The sequence below is a fragment of the Vespa crabro genome, chromosome 8 (genome assembly GCF_910589235.1).
Source record: "Vespa crabro chromosome 8, iyVesCrab1.2, whole genome shotgun sequence".
In the NCBI taxonomy this organism is placed as follows: Eukaryota; Metazoa; Arthropoda; class Insecta; order Hymenoptera; family Vespidae; genus Vespa; species Vespa crabro.
Genome location: NC_060962.1, coordinates 4,942,716 through 4,965,913, shown reverse-complemented (window position 1 = coordinate 4,965,913; position 23,198 = coordinate 4,942,716). Strand labels below are relative to the sequence as shown.

The 23,198-nt window shown below is 29.9% G+C and overlaps 5 protein-coding genes across 8 annotated transcripts in view; 3 read left to right on the top strand and 2 right to left on the bottom strand.

Annotated features, from left to right (window-relative positions):
• LOC124426068 overlaps positions 1 to 15,140 on the top strand; it is a 95,878-nt gene extending 80,738 nt beyond the window's left edge. For all 3 annotated transcript variants that reach the window (XM_046967340.1, XM_046967343.1, XM_046967342.1), the window contains exons 3-5: positions 11,119 to 11,381; positions 11,878 to 12,689; positions 12,786 to 15,140. In XM_046967340.1, the coding sequence (XP_046823296.1) occupies positions 11,214 to 11,381; positions 11,878 to 12,689; positions 12,786 to 13,317 (1,512 nt within the window). In that variant the 5' untranslated portion in view covers positions 11,119 to 11,213 and the 3' untranslated portion in view covers positions 13,318 to 15,140. The remainder of the gene's footprint in view (positions 1 to 11,118; positions 11,382 to 11,877; positions 12,690 to 12,785) is intronic.
• LOC124426183 (outer dynein arm-docking complex subunit 4-like) lies at positions 778 to 4,710 on the bottom strand. The gene is made up of 8 exons (XM_046967567.1): positions 4,478 to 4,710; positions 3,699 to 3,962; positions 2,713 to 2,790; positions 2,586 to 2,609; positions 1,830 to 2,536; positions 1,755 to 1,768; positions 1,010 to 1,476; positions 778 to 883 (listed from the first exon to the last, which is right to left on the bottom strand). Exons 1-8 carry the CDS (start codon positions 4,708 to 4,710, stop codon positions 778 to 780), a joined length of 1,893 nt encoding a protein of 630 aa, XP_046823523.1.
• Positions 4,493 to 22,445, bottom strand: LOC124426067 (outer dynein arm-docking complex subunit 4-like). Of its 2 annotated transcripts, XM_046967339.1 has the most exons (7): positions 22,335 to 22,445; positions 9,803 to 10,067; positions 9,292 to 9,567; positions 8,206 to 8,632; positions 6,321 to 6,855; positions 5,736 to 5,949; positions 4,493 to 4,806 (listed from the first exon to the last, which is right to left on the bottom strand). In XM_046967339.1, exons 2-7 carry the CDS (start codon positions 10,062 to 10,064, stop codon positions 4,766 to 4,768), a joined length of 1,755 nt encoding a protein of 584 aa, XP_046823295.1. In that variant the 5' UTR covers positions 10,065 to 10,067; positions 22,335 to 22,445; the 3' UTR covers positions 4,493 to 4,765. The 2 variants fall into 2 exon arrangements, with proteins under 2 accessions (XP_046823295.1, XP_046823294.1); XM_046967338.1 differs by lacking the exon at positions 4,493 to 4,806 and having other exon boundaries at positions 5,524 to 5,949.
• LOC124426070 (solute carrier family 52, riboflavin transporter, member 3-A-like) lies at positions 17,371 to 20,836 on the top strand. Its single transcript, XM_046967345.1, has 3 exons — positions 17,371 to 19,145; positions 19,250 to 19,471; positions 19,551 to 20,836. The coding sequence occupies exons 2-3, from the start codon at positions 19,260 to 19,262 to the stop codon at positions 20,626 to 20,628; spliced, it is 1,290 nt and encodes a 429-aa protein (XP_046823301.1). The 5' UTR covers positions 17,371 to 19,145; positions 19,250 to 19,259; the 3' UTR covers positions 20,629 to 20,836.
• On the top strand, positions 20,984 to 22,927 carry LOC124426069 (solute carrier family 52, riboflavin transporter, member 3-A-like). The gene has a single exon (XM_046967344.1). The coding sequence runs from the start codon at positions 21,449 to 21,451 to the stop codon at positions 22,805 to 22,807; it is 1,359 nt and encodes a 452-aa protein (XP_046823300.1). The 5' UTR covers positions 20,984 to 21,448; the 3' UTR covers positions 22,808 to 22,927.
• The last annotated feature ends 271 nt before the right edge of the window (positions 22,928 to 23,198 follow it).

The following is a 23,198-nucleotide window of genomic DNA, read 5'->3' as shown; positions in this document are numbered from 1 at the left end:
AGAAAAGAAAAGATTACAGAATTATTTGCATTCTAAAATTATTGATATTTATAATAAACTTAGATGCATGTAAGTGACAAATAATTGTCATTTACAAACAAATAAATAAATAAATCGATACGATTCGCGTGATTAATTCGTACGACTAACTGCTTAATTTATCGCAATTGACACGCCATAGGCGTACCAGTATAGATATATCATTTGAGAGATCGTAAAGCTTCGTAAATTCGGGAATGCTTGATGTGGAATTTAATCGGCGACAATGATGGTGCAATTAGTACGATTGGAATCGTCGATGGAAGAATATAGTTCGGAGTTTAACTCGTGTGATAGATTATTAGGCTTTGAAATAATAACTAATCACATTGATATATATTAAGTTATTACATTTATATAAAAAATAATTTGTAATAATTATAGATAGACCTCATAGATATCTATTATATAATATTGATTTTCGATAAGGAGAAAAAAAGAATAGGAAAAAAAAAGAGGTGGAAAATTAACAAAGAAAATTTATGAGGTCGCATTGAAAGAAAAAAAAAAAAAAATATAGAAAGGAATTTGGAATTAATGATCGTTCAATCGAAATTTATGAAAGCCACAAATATTTATTTTCTATGTAGATAAAAGGAAAAAGAAAAAAGAAAGAGATATATAAGAAGAATTATCAATTAGAGATTGAAATACGTAATTTGTAAGAAGTAATGATAAGTTGTAAATGTATAGTTTATAAAATAATCTTATCAAATATTTATTTCCTCGTGGCGGACATTAACGATTGCTTTTAAGAAATGAACGACCAGTTAAGTCACCGCGTATTCTTCCTCTTGTAATCGAATCACCGACATCATTTCTCCTTTTATCCTCGCGAAAGTTCCTACCCCGAAATTCCGAATCCGTTTTATCGATCGTCGTACTCGTCGTCGTCGTCATCGTCGTCGTCGATGTCGTCGTCGTCGTCGTCGTCGTCGTCGTCGTCGTCGTCGTCGTCGTTGTTGTTGACGTCGTCGTCGTTGAAGTTGGCTCTTGAACGATTTGGATTTTCTCGATGGAGCGAACTTCCTCTTTCGACATGGACAAAGCGACACGAATGATCTCTATCATTTTCTCTGGGTCCTCCGTTATTTCCTCTTCAATTTCTTTCCCTTCCTCTTTTCTCTTCTTTTTACGAAGCATCTTGTCGGATTCATCGATCGACTCGGGCCCCACCTTAAACTCCATTTTATCGACCTCTTTCAACATATACCTATCTACCTTTTGAAAGTCTTCATTGTCATCAAATATATATTCCTTTGATGATACCTTTACGTTATCCTTTTCGTTTTTCTTCCGTTTCATTTCCATTTTGTTTTGTTTGGTTTTCTTATCGATAACGTAGGTAGCATTGGTTATCTCGCTCTTCAATGATGTCATACTATTCGTCAGTCTTATCCCAACAATCGAAGGATTTTCATGATCCAATGGATCGTTCTTCCCACTTCGAAATGTCGTAGATGTAGAACTTGTGATTATTTTCTCCCTTTCTTCTTCTTCTTCTTCTTCTTCTTCTTCTGCTTCTTTTTCCTCTTCTTCCTCTTCATCCAATCGTCGAGATGAGGAACAGAAAGAAAAGGTCTCATTTTCCATCGTTAAACTGTCTCTAGATATTTCTTCTTCATCGTCTTCTTCTTCTTCTTCTTCTTCTTCTTCTTTTTCAACATCATCCTCTTCCTCTTCTCCCTTCTTCTCTTTATCCTCAATCTCCGAACCAAAGGTAATTCTTCTTAAGAGACGTGTCAAATCGGTGATAAGATTTTGAATGTAAGAGAGCGTCGGCGTGTCACCTTCCTCCTCGGTGATCCTAGCGCAAATCCTCAATTCCTCCAAGGCCTCGGCAAATCTACCAAGTTTCACCAAGGTCTGAGCTTTAAGGAGTTTACCATGAAGAATCCATTTATTCGAGCCGATATCTTCAGCAATTTCTAAGGTTCGGTTGCCCATATTAAATGCTTTAACAAATTTTCCAGTTTCCAAATAACATCGGCCAATCTCATGATGAATCCAAGCACGTAAAATCGGTTCTTCCAAATTTTTCGATAAATGTTCCCAGGCACGAGCCGCGGCATCCAAATGATCAAAACTTAAATGTACCTTGCCCAAGGTCAAAAGTGATTGCAAAATTAAAACTGAATCGTTACTTATTTTCGCTAGGTATACCATTCTAGCGACATTATTCACAGCTCTGTCGTGTCTACCAAGCATTACGTGGGTCAAGGCCAAATAACGATGAGCTTCAACTTCGTATCTTTTAGGCTCTCCAATTCCTGACGAAACAGCCAATAATTCTTTCGCATATTGAAAAGATGCTTTAACGTTGCCAGAATGAAATGCTGTTTCTAATTTCTTCAATGTCGTATCAGCCACATTCCTCAAACGATTTAACATAGCGTTTGATCGTGTTAGATGTAACTTTGAGAAACTCGATGTCGTTGATGATCTATCCCAAAGATTTTTGTGCTCATCGAAATAACTAAATTGAAAGGATAATTCTCTGATTTATTTCGAATGAATTAAGAATTATATTTTCGTAAGAATTATACTTTGTCGTATTTTTATATCTACAACTATACGGATAAACGAATAGTGTTTATAAACTTATAACAATGAAATTTTAACGCGTTCACTGTCGATCTATCGTTGCATAAAAAATTATGCACCATCTGATACCTTCGATAAGTATCTTGAATAGAATATTCACTGTTATGCTCGACATGAATCTCATTATCGTTGATACTTGTTAGAAAACTGATCGGATTTAAGAGATTGGAAAAATACGAAAGTAGTCGACTTCAACATTAATTTTCTATTTTCTTATATTTTTTTCTTCTTTTTTTTTTTTTTTTTTTTTTTTTTTTTTTTTTTTTTTTTTAATAAGCTTCCTTTCTATTATCAGAAAGTTAGGTTTATAAAAATTATTCATTAGTGATTCTCATGACAGTAAACACATTGATATAAAAATCTCTTATTATTTGAAAAGAGTAATAAAAGATGAACAAGTCAAATATTTCAATATTTTATTTGCAAATAAACAATATCGTATCGATATCTTTTAATGAAAATTTCTATTATTATTTTTTTACTGATACCAATAATATAGTATTTATTATAGTAATTTATAGCATATAACAATTTATATATTCCACATACTATATATCATTATATTTTTTCTATTTTTCTATATATATATATATATCTTCTTTTGCAATATTTAACTATTAAATTACAATATATAAAAATTACTTTAAACAATACTAGTAATATATAGTAATAGTTAATAATAATTAATAACATATAAGAGTGACTACATGCTATTAAAAAAAAATTTATATACTATAAATTACTACATTGATATTATTTATTTCGATAGAAAATTGTCATCGTTTATCGATCACTTCAACGTACTGTCATTTATAATAATTTATAGTAATCTCATAATGATACTAGTGTCGATTTCTTTTTTTTTCTTTTTTAATTTTTTTTTTTTTGCTTTTTATTCGCTATATATTAAATATCGAAAATTTCCATATTATTTTTTTGATTTTTTTTCTTCAATTTAAATATCTCTCTTCATTTTTAATAAATATGAGAAAAGAATATTAAACGAGATAGTTGTGTTAATAAATACCCAGAAAGGCGAAGCTTATAGATATTACCTGAGAACTTCGTTCACGGATGAGAAATCTGGAGATTCTCTAAGTACATTAGCGGCTTTAATGGCAGCCACTTCGGGGCAAAGTGCGATCGTCAGTTCTGATTCAGGTTTAGTTTTTGACAAGAACTTTCTCAAACGTTTTGATGGATTTTGCCATGAGTTTATCATAGTTGCCGTTCGTCTTGCCGCTGTACTATGACTACCATCGCGAGGACAAACCTTTGCTGCTCTATGATACAACACCAATGCAGTCTCATAATTTCCTCTATAAATAAAATCATTAATCATTTCATTAATTTCAATATTTTATTTGCACGGAATTAAATTAATTTTCTTTATCTGATAACATTTTGTTATATCATTTAAAACACCAATGAGATACACGTATCAGAAATATTTCCCTTGATTGTTTACATCGATCTAACATTGATGGATCAAATTTTTTTTTTTTTTTTTTTTTTTTTTTTTATTGAAATAAAAAATATCTATTGTAAGATTTGTGATGTAACGTTGTGCCGCCGTATGTAATATAAAAACAAAAAAATGTATGAAAAAAAAAATATATATAAGAATAAAAGTTAGAGCAACATTGCACTTAGATAGGATAAAAATCAAATTATTATCGTGCGCAACTTCGACAAAACATTTATTTGATATTTCCATTCTACTACATGTAACTTAACTTTTTTTTCTTTTTCTTTTTCTTTTTCTTTTTTTAATGTTGCTCCATAAACACAGAATAATATCCCTTTTAAAAATACAATAAACATTATTATATACTTTTGATACAATTGATCAGCTTCGTAATGCAATGCCTGAGCAAATCGTCGATCGTTTCCTATTGAATTCGTAGCCGTAGAATTTGTTTTCTTCGTATTATGCGCACGATTAACTGCACGTTCAATGGCCTTTCTTGTCTCCTCTATATTACCAAATTCATCTTTAATTTCATCGTCAGTCAATATAGTTGCGGATCTCGCTTTCGAGTCGGTTCGTATCAACGTCGATGCCATCTTAAATTTCCATTATCATCGTTGAGAGAAAGATAACTTTCATGTTAAATACAAGTTAATAAGAGAAGCCTAACAGGCTTAAACCATAGGCACAACCTAGAAACGTTTATGTCATCGATAAAAAAAAAAAATTTCAAACGAACGAAGAAAGTCTTTTGTTTAATCCGTTTGTCGTAGGAAAATTTTCAATTGACGAATGAATTAAACGATATTAATCTAAAAAAAAAAAAATGTATAATTTATCGATTAAACGAATTGTAAAATGAAAAATTTTAATCTCCACCTACAATAATCCTAACGTCGAACATGATTCGACATATTTTAAGATAACACTATATATATATATATATATATATATATATATATATATATATATATATATATATTTATATTTATATAATATTTATATACATCGTTAAAACGATGTATTTATTATGTAATATCATATTTTCATTAGAATAAATTATGTTTAATGGATATGTTTTAATGGGCATGAGCAAAGGAAGTAGATTTATTTATTCTTTAACTCATTCTTTCGATTAATAGATTAATTTAAAAAACAAAATAATCATTTTCTCTCGATGGGCACCTTTCTCACAGACACTTTATTTACAAATATATATATATATATATCACATGACGTTACAGAACAAAGTCAGATTATATATATACGTATGTATGTATACATATATATATATATATATATATATATATATATATATATATATATATATATATATATATATGAGAAACTCGAAGAATCAGAACAGTTGAAAGCAAACAAGCGAACAATAGGAGAGTTTCATATAGATACATAAAACCAAAATCCAATTTTAGTATATCACATTGTATGTATCTCTTGGCAAGTGATGCCGAGGCTCATTTGTAATTTTCGAAATCGATGAAACCAGGTCTCTCTTTCGACGGAGCGTATTGAGCAAGCAAAGCCTGTCTCGCTTTCTTTTCGGGATCCTTCGGAGGACACGGTAATATCGTATTCCGTCTACAGGGTAACTTGAACTTACGGTCGATTGGCTTACAACCAGGCATTACTGAAAGTCTCCGTTTCGCTGGTACTACTTCCATACTACGAAAAAGAAAATCCACATCGTTCTTCAATTCATCTGGCATCAATTCGAGTATAATCCGTTGTCTAATGCCTATACCGTCCGTAGTTATCATCAACCTTTCAAAATCAACCTCGTCGATTATGTTGAGAGTACGAAAATAAAAATCTACCTGTCGATAAAAAAAAAAAAACTTTTCATTAACATATACAATTACATAGTTAACGCGTTTGATGTCAATGTTAATCATTGAATTTTACAATAATTTATATTTTATACTTTTCAATTAATATTATATTTTATATTTAATTAATATTTTGTAATATAATATCCCTTTGATTTTCCTTTTTTCTTTTATTATTATTATTATTATTAGTATTATTATCGATAAATTGTATTACTACTAAATATATCGTAAATAATTTTTTGTCTATCTAAGAAACATTAAAACTTAAATTATGATAAATAATTATAACAAGTGAAAAAGATTTCAAAGGGAGAAAAATTTGTTGATATAAATGTATTTATATTCACGTATATTACCAGATAATCGATACCAAGCTTTTTAGCACTGGCTATCGCATTAATAGCAGCCTCCTTTGCTTCATTTCGATTGTTTTGACAGATCTCAACTAACATCATCATGTGACTGGCATTTAATATCCATTGTTCGCATTTAGCTTCGACGGCAGAGTCACGCGCCTTTTTAGCATAATATCGTGCAAGATCAAAACGATAAATCTCAATCAAAAACTTAGAAAAATCATGAAAAAGCCAAGCCAATTCTAAGGGTTCCGAAGCAACAGACAATCGTCGGCGAAACGTTTTAAGTGCATTTTGTCGCGTATTGATCTTCACCCACGCTAACTCTCTTTGACGTGGTAATCTTGTTGTGCCTACTCTTAAATGATGCTTCAAATATCTTATCTTCGTTTCTTCATCACGTAGACTCATCAAATTCCTCGTATCGATATACGCCCACGCTATCATTTTATAAAGAGCATTCAGACATTTCTGCTTTAACGGGAACATGTTGTTCGAGTACGAATCAAATTTGTCCTTTATACGTTCGACGTATCTAAAATAGCGTAGGAGGAAGTTTGATCAATGTTGAAAAAATATCTGATAAAAGTAACTTTATTTTAATTGTACTTCTTAGAGGACTCCGTATAACACGGGAAATAAGTTTATAGAAGGCACATAAGTTAAACAGATATAGATTATATATAAATATATATATATAATATATATATATATATATATATATATATATATTTAGATTCGAAATTATAGTATATTTATAAAAGTTAGTTATAACTTTATCATAAACAATTTAAAATTTCTAGTTATTTTTAAACTTTTTCTTTTATACCTCGAAGTTATAGTTGTAAAAGAAAGAAGTTAATTTTTTACTAATATTAAATTATTAATAACAAAAACTAGAGAGTTATAAATTATGTATTAATGATTCTTTCTTTTTTTGTTTTTTTCTTTTTTTTTTTTTTCTTGTATACTTGACTGCAGTCTTTTCGATACAATCGTCAAACGATATAATAGTCATCAAATATATATGTATCTGTGTATTTTGTTATACCAGTCTTTTTTTACTGTAGTACACGAATCCTTTTTTTTACTATGTTATAGGAACACCATTCACAATTTTGATATCATGTTATATGAATCTATATTGTACGAAACCGTGTTATACGGGGATCTATTGTATTTCATTGAATATTTCCCGATTGTTCTGGAACAATATGCAAGATGTTCCATAAAACTTAATCACTTGAATCCTTATCGATCGTATGTCATTTCTGACGTAACATTGCATCTTTATCGTATCGGTCGTGTGTCACGTGGGTAGTAACAAGACTGAACAAATAAAATCATACTGATTGCCAAATGTGCGCAGTATTTGCTTTAAGGTTTGAATAATCAATCAATAGATAACAACACATGGAATGATATTTCGATTAATATTTTACATTTATGTTGATATTTTGCAGATCAAAAATAAAACAAATAAAAGTATATGAATATTCATATATGTACGTATATATAACTTTCATTGTTTTATTATTTATATGGACTCGAACCAATTAGAAAATAAGATAAACGATATTTTTAATAATTTCTTTTTCGAATAAGGTAAGATTAGATATCAAAAATAAAAAACACAAAAGAAAAGAATAGAATTTTTAACAAAATGTAATCTACGAAAAAATTATATTAAATTTTTGTCAAAATATAATCTTTAACAAGGTGTGTTTTATTACAAAAAACAAAATATATGAAAAAGAAATAAAAATATAATCTTAAAAATAAAAAAATATATAAACATATATATATATAATTTAAAAAAAAAGTAATTTTTGAAAAAATATCCAATTTTAAAAAAAAAATTAAAATTTTGTTCAAAAAGTTATACTTGAAAAATAAACAATAATCTCCTTCCATTCTTGCAGCATGTAAGCTTCGTAATAAAAAGTCCGCAAGTATGATGATGTTACATTTCTTAATTTTCTCTTCGTTTTTAATCATCATTTTGTGACCAAATGTTCTTGCGCTTCTAGCGAAGAGCATTACGTAAATTGGCGATGTCATTCGTATAATACTCTGCCGAAATTCCGTGTTTTTAAAGCTTTCTTGCAGGATATGTAGCAACATCTTCGACGATTCTTTGTTCGGTGATTCGAAAGTTTGTTTGTTTTCAAGCAATCGTTGACGAAACTCTTTTTCGACAGCCATATGACGTAAATAAATCCTGGCTATGGTTTTTCGCAGCTTTGCATTGTACATTTCTTCTTTAGCAACTGGATCGTTCACCTTGAACTTTGATTGATCCTCATCAATTCCTAATCGTCGTCGAATCAATTAATGATAGTCCATCAACTTGGTTTCTTGCTTATTTATTTTTTTACATCTAACATTATCGTATTCAGACTTTGATATGTCATTGAACTGAATTGTATGTCGGAATTTTTAATATTATATATATATATATATATATATATATATATATATATATATATATATATATATATATATATATATATATATATATAATATTTTTTTACTGTCAATTATTTTTTATATAATTACGGGTTTAATGATTAATGTTGAAATTTTCAATAAAAAATATTAATGTTTAGAATAGTACAATGAATCAATATTTTTTATTGACAATTACTATAGTAATTCTTTATCTAATGCAAATTTAATAAATTTCTATGGTAATTTGGGTATTTTCAATAATTAAAATATATTGAATCTATCTTGTTAAATACTAATATTTTTCATTGAAAATTTCTGCATTATTTATTAACCAATTTAATAATTATATGACTAATTTAATAATTACATAATAACTTTGACGTTCGATTTAAAAAAAAAAAGAAAAAGAAAAGAAAAGAAAAAGCATCAAAAAGATTCAAATCAAAATTTGAAACGATAACGTAGAATATTTGAATTTAGAATTCAGATTGAAGTCTTTCATTTTTGCAGTTCCTCTCACCTTCGAATTCGTCTGGTTCCACAGTGAGCTTCTCGATCAATACTTTGCGATACTCTTCCAACTTTTTGATCCACGGTAAAAGACGTTTCAAAGCATCTGGTACAGTGTTTCGACCGACACAAGTTTCTATTGTTTCATTGGCCCGATAAATGTATAATTCGAAAGGCATTTTACGTTGTCGTAAACCATTGTAAGCATGAATCAAACTATAGCAAAATTCGCCCATTCGGTAAAGCGTATTCACTCTCATTTCTTTTACCTGATGATTATTAGGATCTACAAAGTATTCATATTAGGCAAGTAATTTTTTTATTATTATTTTTATTACTATTATTGTATTTTTCTCATATCTAGGTATATGATTTATATATATATATATATATACTTTTTTATTTATTTATAATTATTTAATATTTAAATTTATATACATGTACTGTTATGATATATTTATATTAATAATAATATTATATTATTGTATATATAAAAATTATAATATTAATTATTATTATACCTATTTCCATGCATTTCTCAGAAATCTGAACGGCTATTCTATATCTGGTGAAATTGAACTGGGCTTTGCAAAGGCCAAGAAACAGCCTTACGTCTTTGTCGTCGTCGGCCGATTGTATTGCTTTTTCAAAATAAGTTATCGCCTGGGTATATTTCTCCATTATAGTAAAACGACGAGCCCATTCTCGATAAAGAATCTTTTCCCGAAATATTTCAGTTCCTCCATCCTTTTTTTCTTTGTGCACACTGATAGATCGCGACATTTTCTAAAACAATTAAAAACACATAGATATCTCTACTATAAAGAGTTTCTTCGACCATTAAAACATAACCGAAACTACTAACCTATATTTCAAATGAATTTTAAAAAGGAAAGAAATAGAAAAAAAAAGAAAGAAAGAGAAATAGAGAGAGAGAGAGAGAAAGAGAGAAAGAGAGAGAATCCAATAAAAGTATATTTTTACTGATCAATTTTAATTCACAGATTTTTATATATATATATATATATCCCCTTTCTTTATTATTTACATTTTTCTAAAATTACTGTAATTTTGTTCATTAATCCACGTGACGTCGTCTGAACGTCGATAATAAGTGACAAATAGCGCTAGTCGATTCGATACGAAACGAACACGCTATTATCATTTCATATATACTTTTTTCAACATTTCATTTTGATTTTAAAATTATATAAATATCTCGCAGATTTCGAAATGTAGAGAAATCCTAAAGATAAATTCCGTATTGTAGATATATCGCTTTTATAATTCGAACCAAAAATAATCCTTCGCAATACGTGGTAATTAATACCACAAAGGGGTAGTCCGCGAAACGCGGGAATACTTTTCAAAATGAAATCGGATTAAATCTCTGAAGAGTGAGGATGAGGTGGGATAGTAGAATGAAGTGAGGGAGCTTTTAAAGTGAATTTGAATGTTGTTAAGCAGTTCTTACATACATTTCAAGTATTCCACGACATTTCGCACTGAAAATGAATATTTTCAAAGATCACTCATATAATTTACTTTTTTTCTTGACTTTTTTTTTTTTTTTTTTTTTTATTTCTCGTCTCATTTATACCCACGTGGATGAAAAAAACGTATCTTCCCGTATAAAAGCATTCATTCTTCTTATTCAAAATTTAAATCATTTTTACATTGACTACTTTGAAGGATACATTCATCAGGATTTATATTCATTATTCGCGTTATTAACATTTTAAAAGAAAGAGAGAGAAGAGAGAGAGAGAAGAAAAAGAAAAAGAAACACTTTCGATATTAAAAATAAATTCTATATGCTATATTCTTTTTGTTACAGAAAAAAAAAAAAAACAAAAAAAAACAGAAACATAGTAACATTTTCTGCGATAACCTTAAAGGAGTTACTCGAAGTGGAATCATCGAGATGCGGTGATGGCTCTACTTTACAGATTCGTGCAACTGCCAGATCGCAGCGGCACGCGGGTTTTTTCATTTGTCGTCACCCGGAGTGTCGTACGCGATCCAGAAAGAGACGTTACCAGTAAGGAACTTGTTTGTGGCTTCCAAAGATGGGCAGTAGCCTTTTCACGAGGAGACAAGGTAAATACATACAATCAATATATTAAATTTAATACAAAATTTTATAAAAAATAATATATAATTTAATAAAATAACAATTAATTATTAATGGTATGATGATAATAAAAAAAATAAATTCTCGTACAAATGAGAATTTTTCAATTCATTTCGTAACAGACTCTGTATAATATCGTGACATTTTCTCGTAGAATACGCAATGACCTATAAAAATTTTGCTTACCTTTATATTTTATCACAAGTATATCTACTTACTTGCAAATTAACTACTCTTTTATCACTTCCCTTATTAAATATAACAATTTATATTCCATTATTATCATCCTTGGTTATTGTTTTATTCACAAACTTACGATGGCATCCTAACATTCTCAAGCATTAATATCTCGACCATTTTCTCATACTAAAGAAAATTATTCAAATGCATACCCAATTTTTAAAAAAATCATCCGACAAATTCGATCAAACAGACAATTTCTAACTTGTTCTTCTCTCTCAGGTATTAGGTGTATATCTGGTATGGCGAGGTGCATCACGGAATCTTCGGGTTTACGTCGACTTTACGTTCACGTTGTTGAACCGGGAACACTTCTCGATGAACGAAGGTTTCTCAGGGAAACGAGTTAAATTCACGTACGAATTACCGGCTCAAGGAAACCGCAATTACATACCAGTATCAGACCTCTACACTCGTAACTTTGCTGATACGAATGGCGAATTCCAGTTGGAATTGTCTATGGCGAACGTACGTACGGTGTACATGACAGAAGTTAGAATGCCAACCGGGGTCTTTTCAACGGGTCAACCAAAATCAAATAAACTTGAGACCGATTGCTTCACATTTGGTGGTTTTGATTGGAGCGTCGTTATCTATCCTTATGGGAATAAAGAAGCAGAAGGTTGTCGGGGTCAGGAGAATCGCGTGAGCGTTTATTTGATGAGACTCACGGGATTCGATCATCGATGCAGAGTGAGATATAGCGTGGCATTGGGCGAAGGAGATCGTAGAATCGATTCTGGCCATATAGAAGATCTCTCGAATGCTGAAGGTTACGGTTTTGGATGGCATCCAAGAGTTAGATGGTCAGAAATCTCTCATAAAGGTGTTCTTCGAGTCTCACTTGAAATGGTCGAAGCAAGAACGATCTGCGAGGTAGCTGTGCAAGCTCTTGGTCCACCTGCTTTGTCTCCTACTCCTTGCTACGATCGTGACAAGCAAGCTTGGGTCGTACGGGCTGATCTCCATTCGGAAACGGTTAGACTCCATCTGATTTATAAAGATATCAATCATGTACCACGAAATCATCTAAGGTAAATTTTATTTCATACGTATGTATTTATCTGTCAAGAAAAAGTTTCTCGTTTATATTTTAATATGAAACATATCATGTTCTACTATTATTTCAGATACGTAAATTGGTCGGCTTATTTATTAAGAGGCGAGGAACCTGATACAGTTGCAATGAGTCTACCAGGTGCACCATTCAGTCGTTATTACGCTCAAGAATCCGCTGATGAAGGTATAATTATGGAAACGAATTTGGACACGAATGAGATCAAGGACAATCACAGTCCATTCCTTACGGACAAGAAGCAATTAAGGATCAGATTGGAATGGAATGAGAGCCATTTGCTCTTTCAAGCGACTTATCACAAATACGACGACGTCTGCCGTATTCACAATCAACAAATGAGACGTGAGATAGCATCTTTACAAGCTGAAAACTATAGCCTCGAGAGACAACTCTTTAGCTATCAGAAGAGTCTTGCTTTTGCACAAGCTCAACAGCAACAACATCAACAACAACAACAACAACAACAACAGCAACAACATCAGCATCAACAACAACAACAACAGCAACAACAGGGTCAACCACGACATACCAGTCATCAACCTCATCTCGAAAGGTCAACATCCACTGATACCGAATACGCCTGACAAGTGGATCTCGTTAATGAAACGGCGAGTGGTGGCTGTAGACGTCAGTTGCCGGTCATTCAAGAAAATGATCGCCGGGTTCATCAGAATCTTGTACGAATGATGGATCGTCGATTGAGTAACGTCCAGTTACAGCAACATCTCTATGAAATTGAACATCAATATCAATTAAGAAACAACAGCGAATCGCCAAGGCAGAGCGTCGATCGTACCGAAGAACATCGACGTAGTATCATTCAACAGCCAAAGAGATCGAGCATCGGTCGTTCGGACAGTATATCCGATCGTGGAACCGATCTTTATCAAGCTTATTATTTGGGTTACGTCGGGCAGACAGCTCATAAGCGACGTAGAACCACTTTGTGGGAAACTTTAACGGGATTAGTCTGTTCGTTGGGTGCTTTGGCCACTAGAGCTGCAAAGATGGCCGCTAGACGTGGAGACCCTCTTTGAAAGAATCAATGAAATATTTTCGAGTCGTCTAAATATAATACATATGTATATGATATGAAAACGATCGAATAAAACTCTTATAGATCTTGAACTAAAGTTCAAGGGTTTGTCTGAAGTGATCCACGAGAATTTATGATTTTATGAGATAAAGATCGGACGATCGAATTGTATGGAGTTACATAATGTGAGTAAATGTAGTAGAATTAAAAGAAAAAAAAGAAAAAAAAAAAGAAAAAGAAAAAAAAAGAGAGGAAAACGCGCAAGCAACTGCAGCAACAAAAGCAGCAGCAGCAACAGTAGAACAAAGTAAAAGCGCCTCCTCGTGTTTACACGCTACATATACACAAGATACAACTCTATCTACTTGTCAATTTACTGAAGATGAAAAAAAAAAAAAGAAAAGTAACCTATTTTCCTCTAAAGACTTTTTTCACCTATTGTGTATGTATGTACGTACGTACGTCGCTGTGCGAGGACAACAAAAGAAGAACACAATTGTCAAAGTAATATTATATTATATGAGACACTTATTAAGTACATACATAACGTTGTACCTATATATACCGTTGTATACTTTGGAATGGATTGAATGCTAAAAAGGGAAGAATATCAAATGTATGGTGATAAAAAAGAAAAAAAAACCGAAGAACGTCGAATTATAAGAAAATAAGAAAATAATAATTACAGAAAATTGGACTTTCGATCAGGGTAAACGAGAAGGATAATCAAAAACGTACGCCATCAATATTATAATCCCAACGCGATCCATTTATTATTATTATTATTATTATTATTATTATTATTATTATTATTATTATTATTATTATTATTATTACTATTATTACTATTATTATTACTATTATTATTACTGTTATTATTATTATTATTATTATTAATATTATTATTATTATTAATATTATTATTATTATACATTGGCTCCGAAAAATAGTTACACATATGTATGAAACACACACGACAAGATAACACTTTATTTCACACGTTTCCTTTCGACGAAAAAATGAAAAAAAAACAAAAACAAAAAAAAAAGATGGAAAGAGAGATTTCGAGATAATCGATCTCGCGGTCATTAACCTATCGTACGCGATCAAAGTATTTAAATAGAACAAAAAAAGAAAGAAAAACGAAAAAAAAAGAAAGAAAACAGGGAAAAAAAAACTAAAAAATAAAAAACAGAAAAAAGAAAATAAAAGAGAAAAGAAGAAAAAATACGAAGAAGTTATTTTTCGAAAGATCGCACATTTCTCTATCGCATGATCATGCATAAAAGAAAGAAAGGAAGAAAGAAAGAAAGAAAATAAAAGAAAAGAAGTAAGAAAGAAAAAAAGAAAAAAAAAGAAAAAACGAGATTATTATTAAATGCTACTCTTGTGTCTTGTGTCGCATGATCGTCACCTAATTTTGCTCTGTGTCGCCTTCTAATCCAACCTCAACCACTCTCCCTTACTCCCATGAGTATATTCTAGGAATGTTCTAAATATTAAAGCAAATCTCGAAATGCGATTCGATTAAGCGGCGCGAGCTCGTAACACATTCGATGCTAGCGATAATACGTACATATGTGTGATTTTCCTTCTCTCTGATTTGCTCGCGCATAGTCGAACAATGGAAATCGTTTGGCGTGTCTAATCAAAATTTGATCTCGTCTGCGGTGAACGACGCAAAGCAAAATGCATTTGATGTGTCCAACCAGTACTCCGTTGTTTCGCTCAATCAAAAGCGAGTTTCTATGTCGAAGCCGCACTATTTACCATTCGATTTCGTGTTTAAATGTACATATATACGCGGACGGACGAATAAATTCTCAATTTTCTTCTCTGTATCCTCGACGACTTTTCTAACTTAATACTTTTCTTCTAGATTCTTCTTTCGGATCCTAAAAGAGAAAAAAACAGAAAAAGAAAAAAAAAAGAAAAGAAAAAAAATGGCTTTCCAAAACGATCTTTTTCTAATCCGCGACAATGTGTATAAAATTTCTGTAATCGCGCCCCGTTAAATAATCTTTCTCATCCTCCTCTATCGCGTTCTGTTCATATTATTGAAAAAAAAAATAATAATAATAATAAAAAATAAAAAAATAAAAATAAAACAAAAAAAAATGGAAAAAAATGAATGACAGAAAAAGAAAAAAAAAACAAAAAAAACAGCAAATGAACAAAAAAATAAAACACCGTTTCTTTTTAAACGTCTCTGATAAACACGAACAATCAAAACTACACCCTCTCCTACCTCTCCACTCACCCGAACACATACATATACATGCATATATATATATATATATATATATATATATATATATATAAAATTGTACGTATGCGAACAACGTGTTACATACTTAAATTTGTGTATGTATATATTATCTACCGTCAACAGAATGAATATATGAGTAATAACAAACCATTGCGGCATAGAAATAACACATATGATCAATGATACAACGTCACATTCCGACAACAAATCTGTTTTACACGTATATTCTATGTTCTCTATAGAAAAATACAGTGCCATGTTAAATCGTCGTATTTCATGTGATTCTAAAATTCCGCATTGTGGGGATTTAGCCCTTAACATTTATCAATCCATAAAATATCCATGAAATATCCATGAAAAATCCTCGCCTCGCTGAAATCGTTTGAACGTACCGTCACGGAAAAGAACTTACGGCTAACTGCTATCGCATACTACTTTAAAAAGAAGAAAAAAGGAAAAAAAAAATTCCTATCATGCTTTATTAACTTTTGACGTTTAATAATGTTATTCTTCTTTTTCTATTTTTTTTTCTTTTTTTCTTTTTTTCTTTCTTTCCTTCTTTCTCGAAACAATCATTTCTGAGAGCGACCAGATTGTTTCATTTGTAAAATCTCTCTCTTGTTATCACGAGCGAAACGGATCGTTGACAATAAAAGTTCGATTTCGTCCAAAAAAAAAAAAAAAAAAAAAAAAAGAAAAAAAAAGAATTCTCCTTTTTCAATGTTCTCTGTATCGGTACTTTCAAACATGGTCCAATCCAATTGTAATCGTTACAGATCTCGGTTAGGATATAATATATACATATATATATATTGTACCAAACGCATCCTTCTCTGAATTATCGGAGTGTGTACACTTTGTATATACGTTTATTACAGACAAATTAGAAGGATGAGAGAGAGAGAGAGAGAGAGAGAGAGAAAGAGAGAGAGAGAGAGAGAGAAAGAGAGAGAGAGAGAGAGAGAGAGAAAAGTTTTGATGTAATGGAAATGTTAAGGGAGTTGAAAGGAAAGATAAAAGAAAGATAATATTACAATACTTCGTTGGATAATCTTCATATTTGATCGAGGAGTCTTTCTTTCTATATTTTTCTGAAAATAGATACCTTGTACAATCTTCTTCGTATATAATGACACTACAAACGTATTCATTTCCTTAAAATTATCTTCAATTACCGTCGCAAAAAATATCTGTCTATCGTATTAGGAATGGACATTTTTTTATTTGAATATAACTGTCTGAGTAAAAGTCATAAAAGAAAAATATTAATATAAATGATATCAATAATTTAAGAATTTTTCTCTTTAAATAAATTTCGTTAGATATTTAATAGATAATTTTCAATAAGGAAAGCTGCAACGATAATTACAAATGTATGATATAATTTGAAATTCTTTTTTGTTTTCTTTTTAATTAGTTTCAGATTTAAACAGAAATTTTTTTTTCTTTTTTTACTAGCGAAACAAACAACAATTAGACGTAAAGATGATACAGATAAGCGATCGAAGACTCCTTAAAACAATATTGAAGATTCGAATTAATCTACGCTAGATGAGATTCAGAGTTTTTGGAGAATATGATGATAAAGGACTGACGAAGTATTTGCGCGTTAATGAACTAAACAATTCGCAGAAATTCGACAAAATACGGGAGAGATATCCTAAATTTTTCTTACAACACTTGGAAATTTTAAAAAGGCTTTGTCGTTCGTATTTACTTATACTCACATTTCTGAAGTATCTTTTTTCTTTATACAAAATATACCTATATTGCCATCTTTTTCAGTAAATTCTCAGGAATTTCCCAAATCTACGAGAATAATCTTTGTAAACGTGTACACCGTCGTTCCCCGAGTTATAACGTTGTCGTTCGTTTTGCTTTTCTTGTTCTACTTTTTTTTTTTTTTTTTTTTTTTAATTAATTAATTAAATAAAAGAACATTAAAAAAGAATCTATCTGTCTGTCTAATATAACGTTAAAACGCAGAAAATCAAATCAATATAAAGAGAAAGAGTATGATGATTTTAATAACCATAATAATGATCTATCTTGTGCAAAATTAATGCGACAGAATTGCAGTAAACAAGTCTGACGTAAAGCTTGTTAACAATTAATGGTCACAAAACATTAATGGTCATAAGAACATAATCTATAAAAAAAAAAACCACGAACGACGACGATATTCAAACTCAGTACGAGGAAGCTTCTATCTCTATTATATTCTCTACCATTTCTTTACAGCCTATCGTTGCCGGAACTCTTTTCAATTAAGATGTATGTTCGTACTTTTAAGCACTATGTATAGCACCTTTGCTACCTTTTTTCGTGTGTTGCGCTGTAAAATCCGTACATAACAACACACTCTCTCAACAGTTTTGAGACATATACTAATGTACTTAAACCATCTGTGAGTCTGCCTCGTCTTTTATAAAATTCTTGCTATATTCAACTGTATTTTTGTTCTTTAATCTCCTTTGTCATAAATATCATGTTCTATTGTGAAAAATTTAATTCAAGATAGGTACCAGCTTAGGTATTTGTATATTTATTTCGATTAATTTCTAATAAAATAAACCGTATCTTCTTACAATATCCGCCATTACGGATGAGGAGGGGATGGATAATGGGACGCGCATGCGCGAAATGTTGTAAGTACACGCGAGTAATCACTCGTGGCAGTTGTCTTACAGACTTTATGGTGAGAAGTGAATGAGATTGAGGTTATCATAAATTTCAATTAAATTCTCATTAAAGAAAAATTTTCTTATCTCGTTCGGAGACTTATAATGTTTATATAGGATGCCGAAGAATTCGTAAAACGTATTGTTTGAAATCAAAAGTATTTATTTGTATTAAATTATATTAAGCGATATGTGTTTTATTCGCAAACGTATTGTCAATGAATTATTCGCATGTAGTCCACAATATTTTCCCAAGAACGAAAGATTATTCTGAAAATTCAATTTAATAATTTGATATTATAAAAGAGATATCAGTAATTAAATTGAAAAATTATTTAAATCGTTAAGAACGTAATACACGACCTTGGCGAATTATATATTTTATTAAAAATTGGTAGAATCGTTTGTACATTGTACGAAATATAAGTGAGTTATTACAAGTTGTTAATTATTAAAAAGAAAAAGAAGATGATATTGCTTGATTGAAACGGTGATGAGATTTTAAATAAATTTTAATTTTACTTTTTAAGAAGTTACAAGATGTTAACCAAAAAATTAAGTAATAGAAGAATATTGGTTGACATTCTTGTCCTATTTTTTGGTATTGGTGCATGGATCGGTATAAATGGTATTTACGTGCAATTACCCCTTTTAATAAATAATGCGCCAGAAGGATGGAATTTACCAGCCCATATGGTAATGCTAGTACAATTTGCTAACTTAGGACCAATTCTATACACGCTGTATATTAAGTAAGTATTCATAAAATTATATAAGTATTGTATTAAAATGATATTTTTTATTTGATGAATGTCAATGATTCCATTTCAGATATACTGCATGGGCATATGATAAACTAATCATATATGGAATGCTAATTGCAGCTGTACTATCTACTTTTATTTTAGCATTCCTCTATAATAAAACATCAGTAATATTTGGAAATATGCATTCAACGAGTCTCCTGTCTCTGATGTTTGTAACAGCTATCGTTGGATGTACTAGTTCTGTTCTTTTCATGCCTTACATGAGGAATTACCGTGAAATTTATCTGGTTTCCTATCTTGTAGGAGAAGGTCTTAGTGGCTTTATACCTAGTATTGTGGCATTGATTCAGGGTGTTGGTGGAAATCCTGGATGTAAAAATGTTACTAAAGCAGGATCATCTGATTTAAAGTTTGAACCTTTCTATCCAGATCCCAGGTTTTCTACACAGACATTTTTTATTTTCATCTGTGCGTTATTATTTTTGAGTTTTTTTTCTTTTCTTGGATTAAACAAATTGCCAGTCGCTATTGGCGAGAGGGTTAAACTTCCATCGAGCATGGAAACACTACCAACAGATACCAAAGCTCCACCAAGTTATAAAACAAATTCAGGCTGGACAATGTCCAAACGTACATATTATTATTTGTTATCTATGATGGCACTTGTTTGTTTTCTTGGTCATGGTACTCTTCCTAGTATTCAATCTTATTCTTGTTTACCTTATGGAAATGTAGGTTATCATTTAACAATAACATTATCTTCAATGGCTGGTCCATTAGCAATGTGTTTAGGTTTTATTATAAAGTCTCCAAAAATTAGTCTTCTTAGCGGACTTATGGGACTAGTTATTATTCTATCTTGTTTTGTTTTATTTTTAGCTGTAAAATCACCTAATCCACCTCTACAGCATACATGGATGGGTGAAATGTTAGTTGTAGTTTCATGGATATTAGTTAATGGTTTAATAGGATTTATAAAAATGGGTATTACCACTTTATTCAGACCAGACCCAGGTAGAGGTTTATATTATACCGGTGTTGCTACACAAATTGGTTCTCTAATAGGTGCAATAATAACATTTGTGTTAGTTAATCATATGAAAATCTTTCATTCGTACTCTCCATGTGATAATGTACATTGATTTTTCTTTAAATTATATGAAGAAATAGTTCTCACGTTTTATGTGATGTTTCTAATAGTAGTACTTAATTAACTATTAAAACTACTTACAGTCTGTCAGAATTAGAAAAGAAAATGACAATGAATGCCTGTCAAGTTGGTTAAGTAAATAGACATAATTCAGATCACACAGTGATAGTTATTTAAAATAAATAAATGATATATTCATATGTATAAATTTTTTTAATTTTAGTAGATGTGTACAACTGGCCTTGTACGTTATCTACATAAGATACAATATATGAAATTATCTACAAAGTATTTAAAGATTTTCTATAGTATATCTCTAGTAAAATTAATATTGATTTAGGGATAACATTATCATATTCAAATTCTTGCTATGACTCGTATATTTGTCAGATAAAACTGGTTTTATCTGACAAATCTGAATGATTAAGTTGATAAAACTATGAAAATGAACTCATTTTAACATTTTATTTGTCTGCATAAGGTCAATCAGGTGAAATTCAGTAAGTAATTATTCTATCATATATTTTGAACATATATTTTGAATAGTGACTTTTATCTATTCCACTTACATAAATATTTTTTCATATATATTAAATACGCAAATTAAAAAATTATAAACATCACGTAATATTTCAAAAAACGGATACATGTGCTTTTATATATTAAATTGTTTTGCAATATTAATTATAGATTTTTATTTATTGATATATGATTTATAATTTAACTTGCGTAGGCATAATTAGCCGCAAACAGAGGCTAACTTGCATCCAAATTGGTCCAAGATATCTACATATTCCTAAAAATTCATCAAAATGACAACGATTAACATCAAAGAATATTTAAAAAACAGATCCAGCTTTATGCATTTACTCATCGTTCTGTTTGGTATATCTGCTTGGATAGGTGTTAATGGAATTTTTGTACAATTACCAATACTCATTCATTGTTCTCCTGAAGGTTCAGCTTTACCAACTTATATAGTAATAGCAATACAAATGGCTAATGTGGGACCAATAATATATACATTTTTACAACAAATGCAAATTAAAATAAATGAATTTTTATCTATATTAGGAATTCTTATTATAGGAAATATTTCTATGGCACTTTTAATATTTTTTTATAACAGAACTGTTGTTATATCAAATTCAGAATATAGTTTAGCATTATTTGTTTTAACATTTTTTACGGCACTTGTTGGGTGCTTTAGTTCTGTGCTATTTATGCCTTATCTTCGCAATTTTAAAAAAACATATATGACGTCATATTTTATTGGTGAAGGATTAAGCGGTGTGCTACCAAGTTTAGTTTCCTTGATGCAAGATATTGGAGAAAATACAAAATGTGTCACAAATAGTAACATTACATCGAAAGAAATCATTTCTAATTTTAGATTTTCTCCATTATATTATTTTCTATTTATCTTTCTTGTTCTATTCCTATCTCTAATTGCATTCATTATATTACAATATTTTTCATTTCAAGATATCAAACAAAATTATCAACAGAATAAAAATAGTCAGGATAAAATACAAGTTACACATTATAATATTAAAGATAAACCTATTTTTGCTTCCAATAATTTATGTTTAGAAAATGATCAAACAATTAAACATTCTTTATCAAATGACGAAAGCAAAAATGCAAAATGTCTTAAAGTAGATTACAAAATGTCTCTTTATAAAAAATTGTACTTACTTATTTTAATGAGCTTCCTTTGTTTCTTTGGTAATGGATTTTTGCCAAGCATACAATCATATTCTTCTTTACCATATGGAAATATAACATATCAATTGTCTATTACTTTAGCACAATTTGCAAATCCAATTGCATGTTTTATAACATTTTGGATTATACCATCAAATTTAAATATTATTCACTCTTTATCAACAATAATATTAATACTTTGTAGTTATGTTACATATGTAGCACTGATGTCTCCTTTTGTACCTCTCCAAGAATCTAAAATTGGTGTAATAATTATATTAATATCGTGGACTATTCTTATAGGATTAATTTCTTATGTGAAACTTATTATTATCTCAATATTTAGACAGGTACAAAAAGAAAATATTCTTTTTTATGTTGGCATTATTATGCAGGGAGGTTCTGCGAGTGGAGCAATTATTTCATTTACTTTAATCAATTTCACAGATCTTTTCCATACATAAAGAAAAAACATATATATATATATATACAAACTTTCCATTTGTATGAGTTCACAAATTATTTATCATTGTTATAATAGACGTTTCAAAGAAATAAGGACAATAAAAAAATTAAATTAATGATAAAAAATATTGAATAAACATATTATAAATGTATTATAAAAAAAAAATATAAAGAATATAATATAAAAGAAAGAAATATAATATAAAGAAAAAAAGTTATGACATATATATAATAACAGAGTTTACATGTGCAGAGTTCAAATGTAATCAATAAGTTCAAATAATTCAATATTTAGCACGTTTAAATTAACTTATTATTTTACACATCATCTAGGCAAACACACACAAATATTTTATTCAACAAATATAAACACATAAAGTCATAAACACC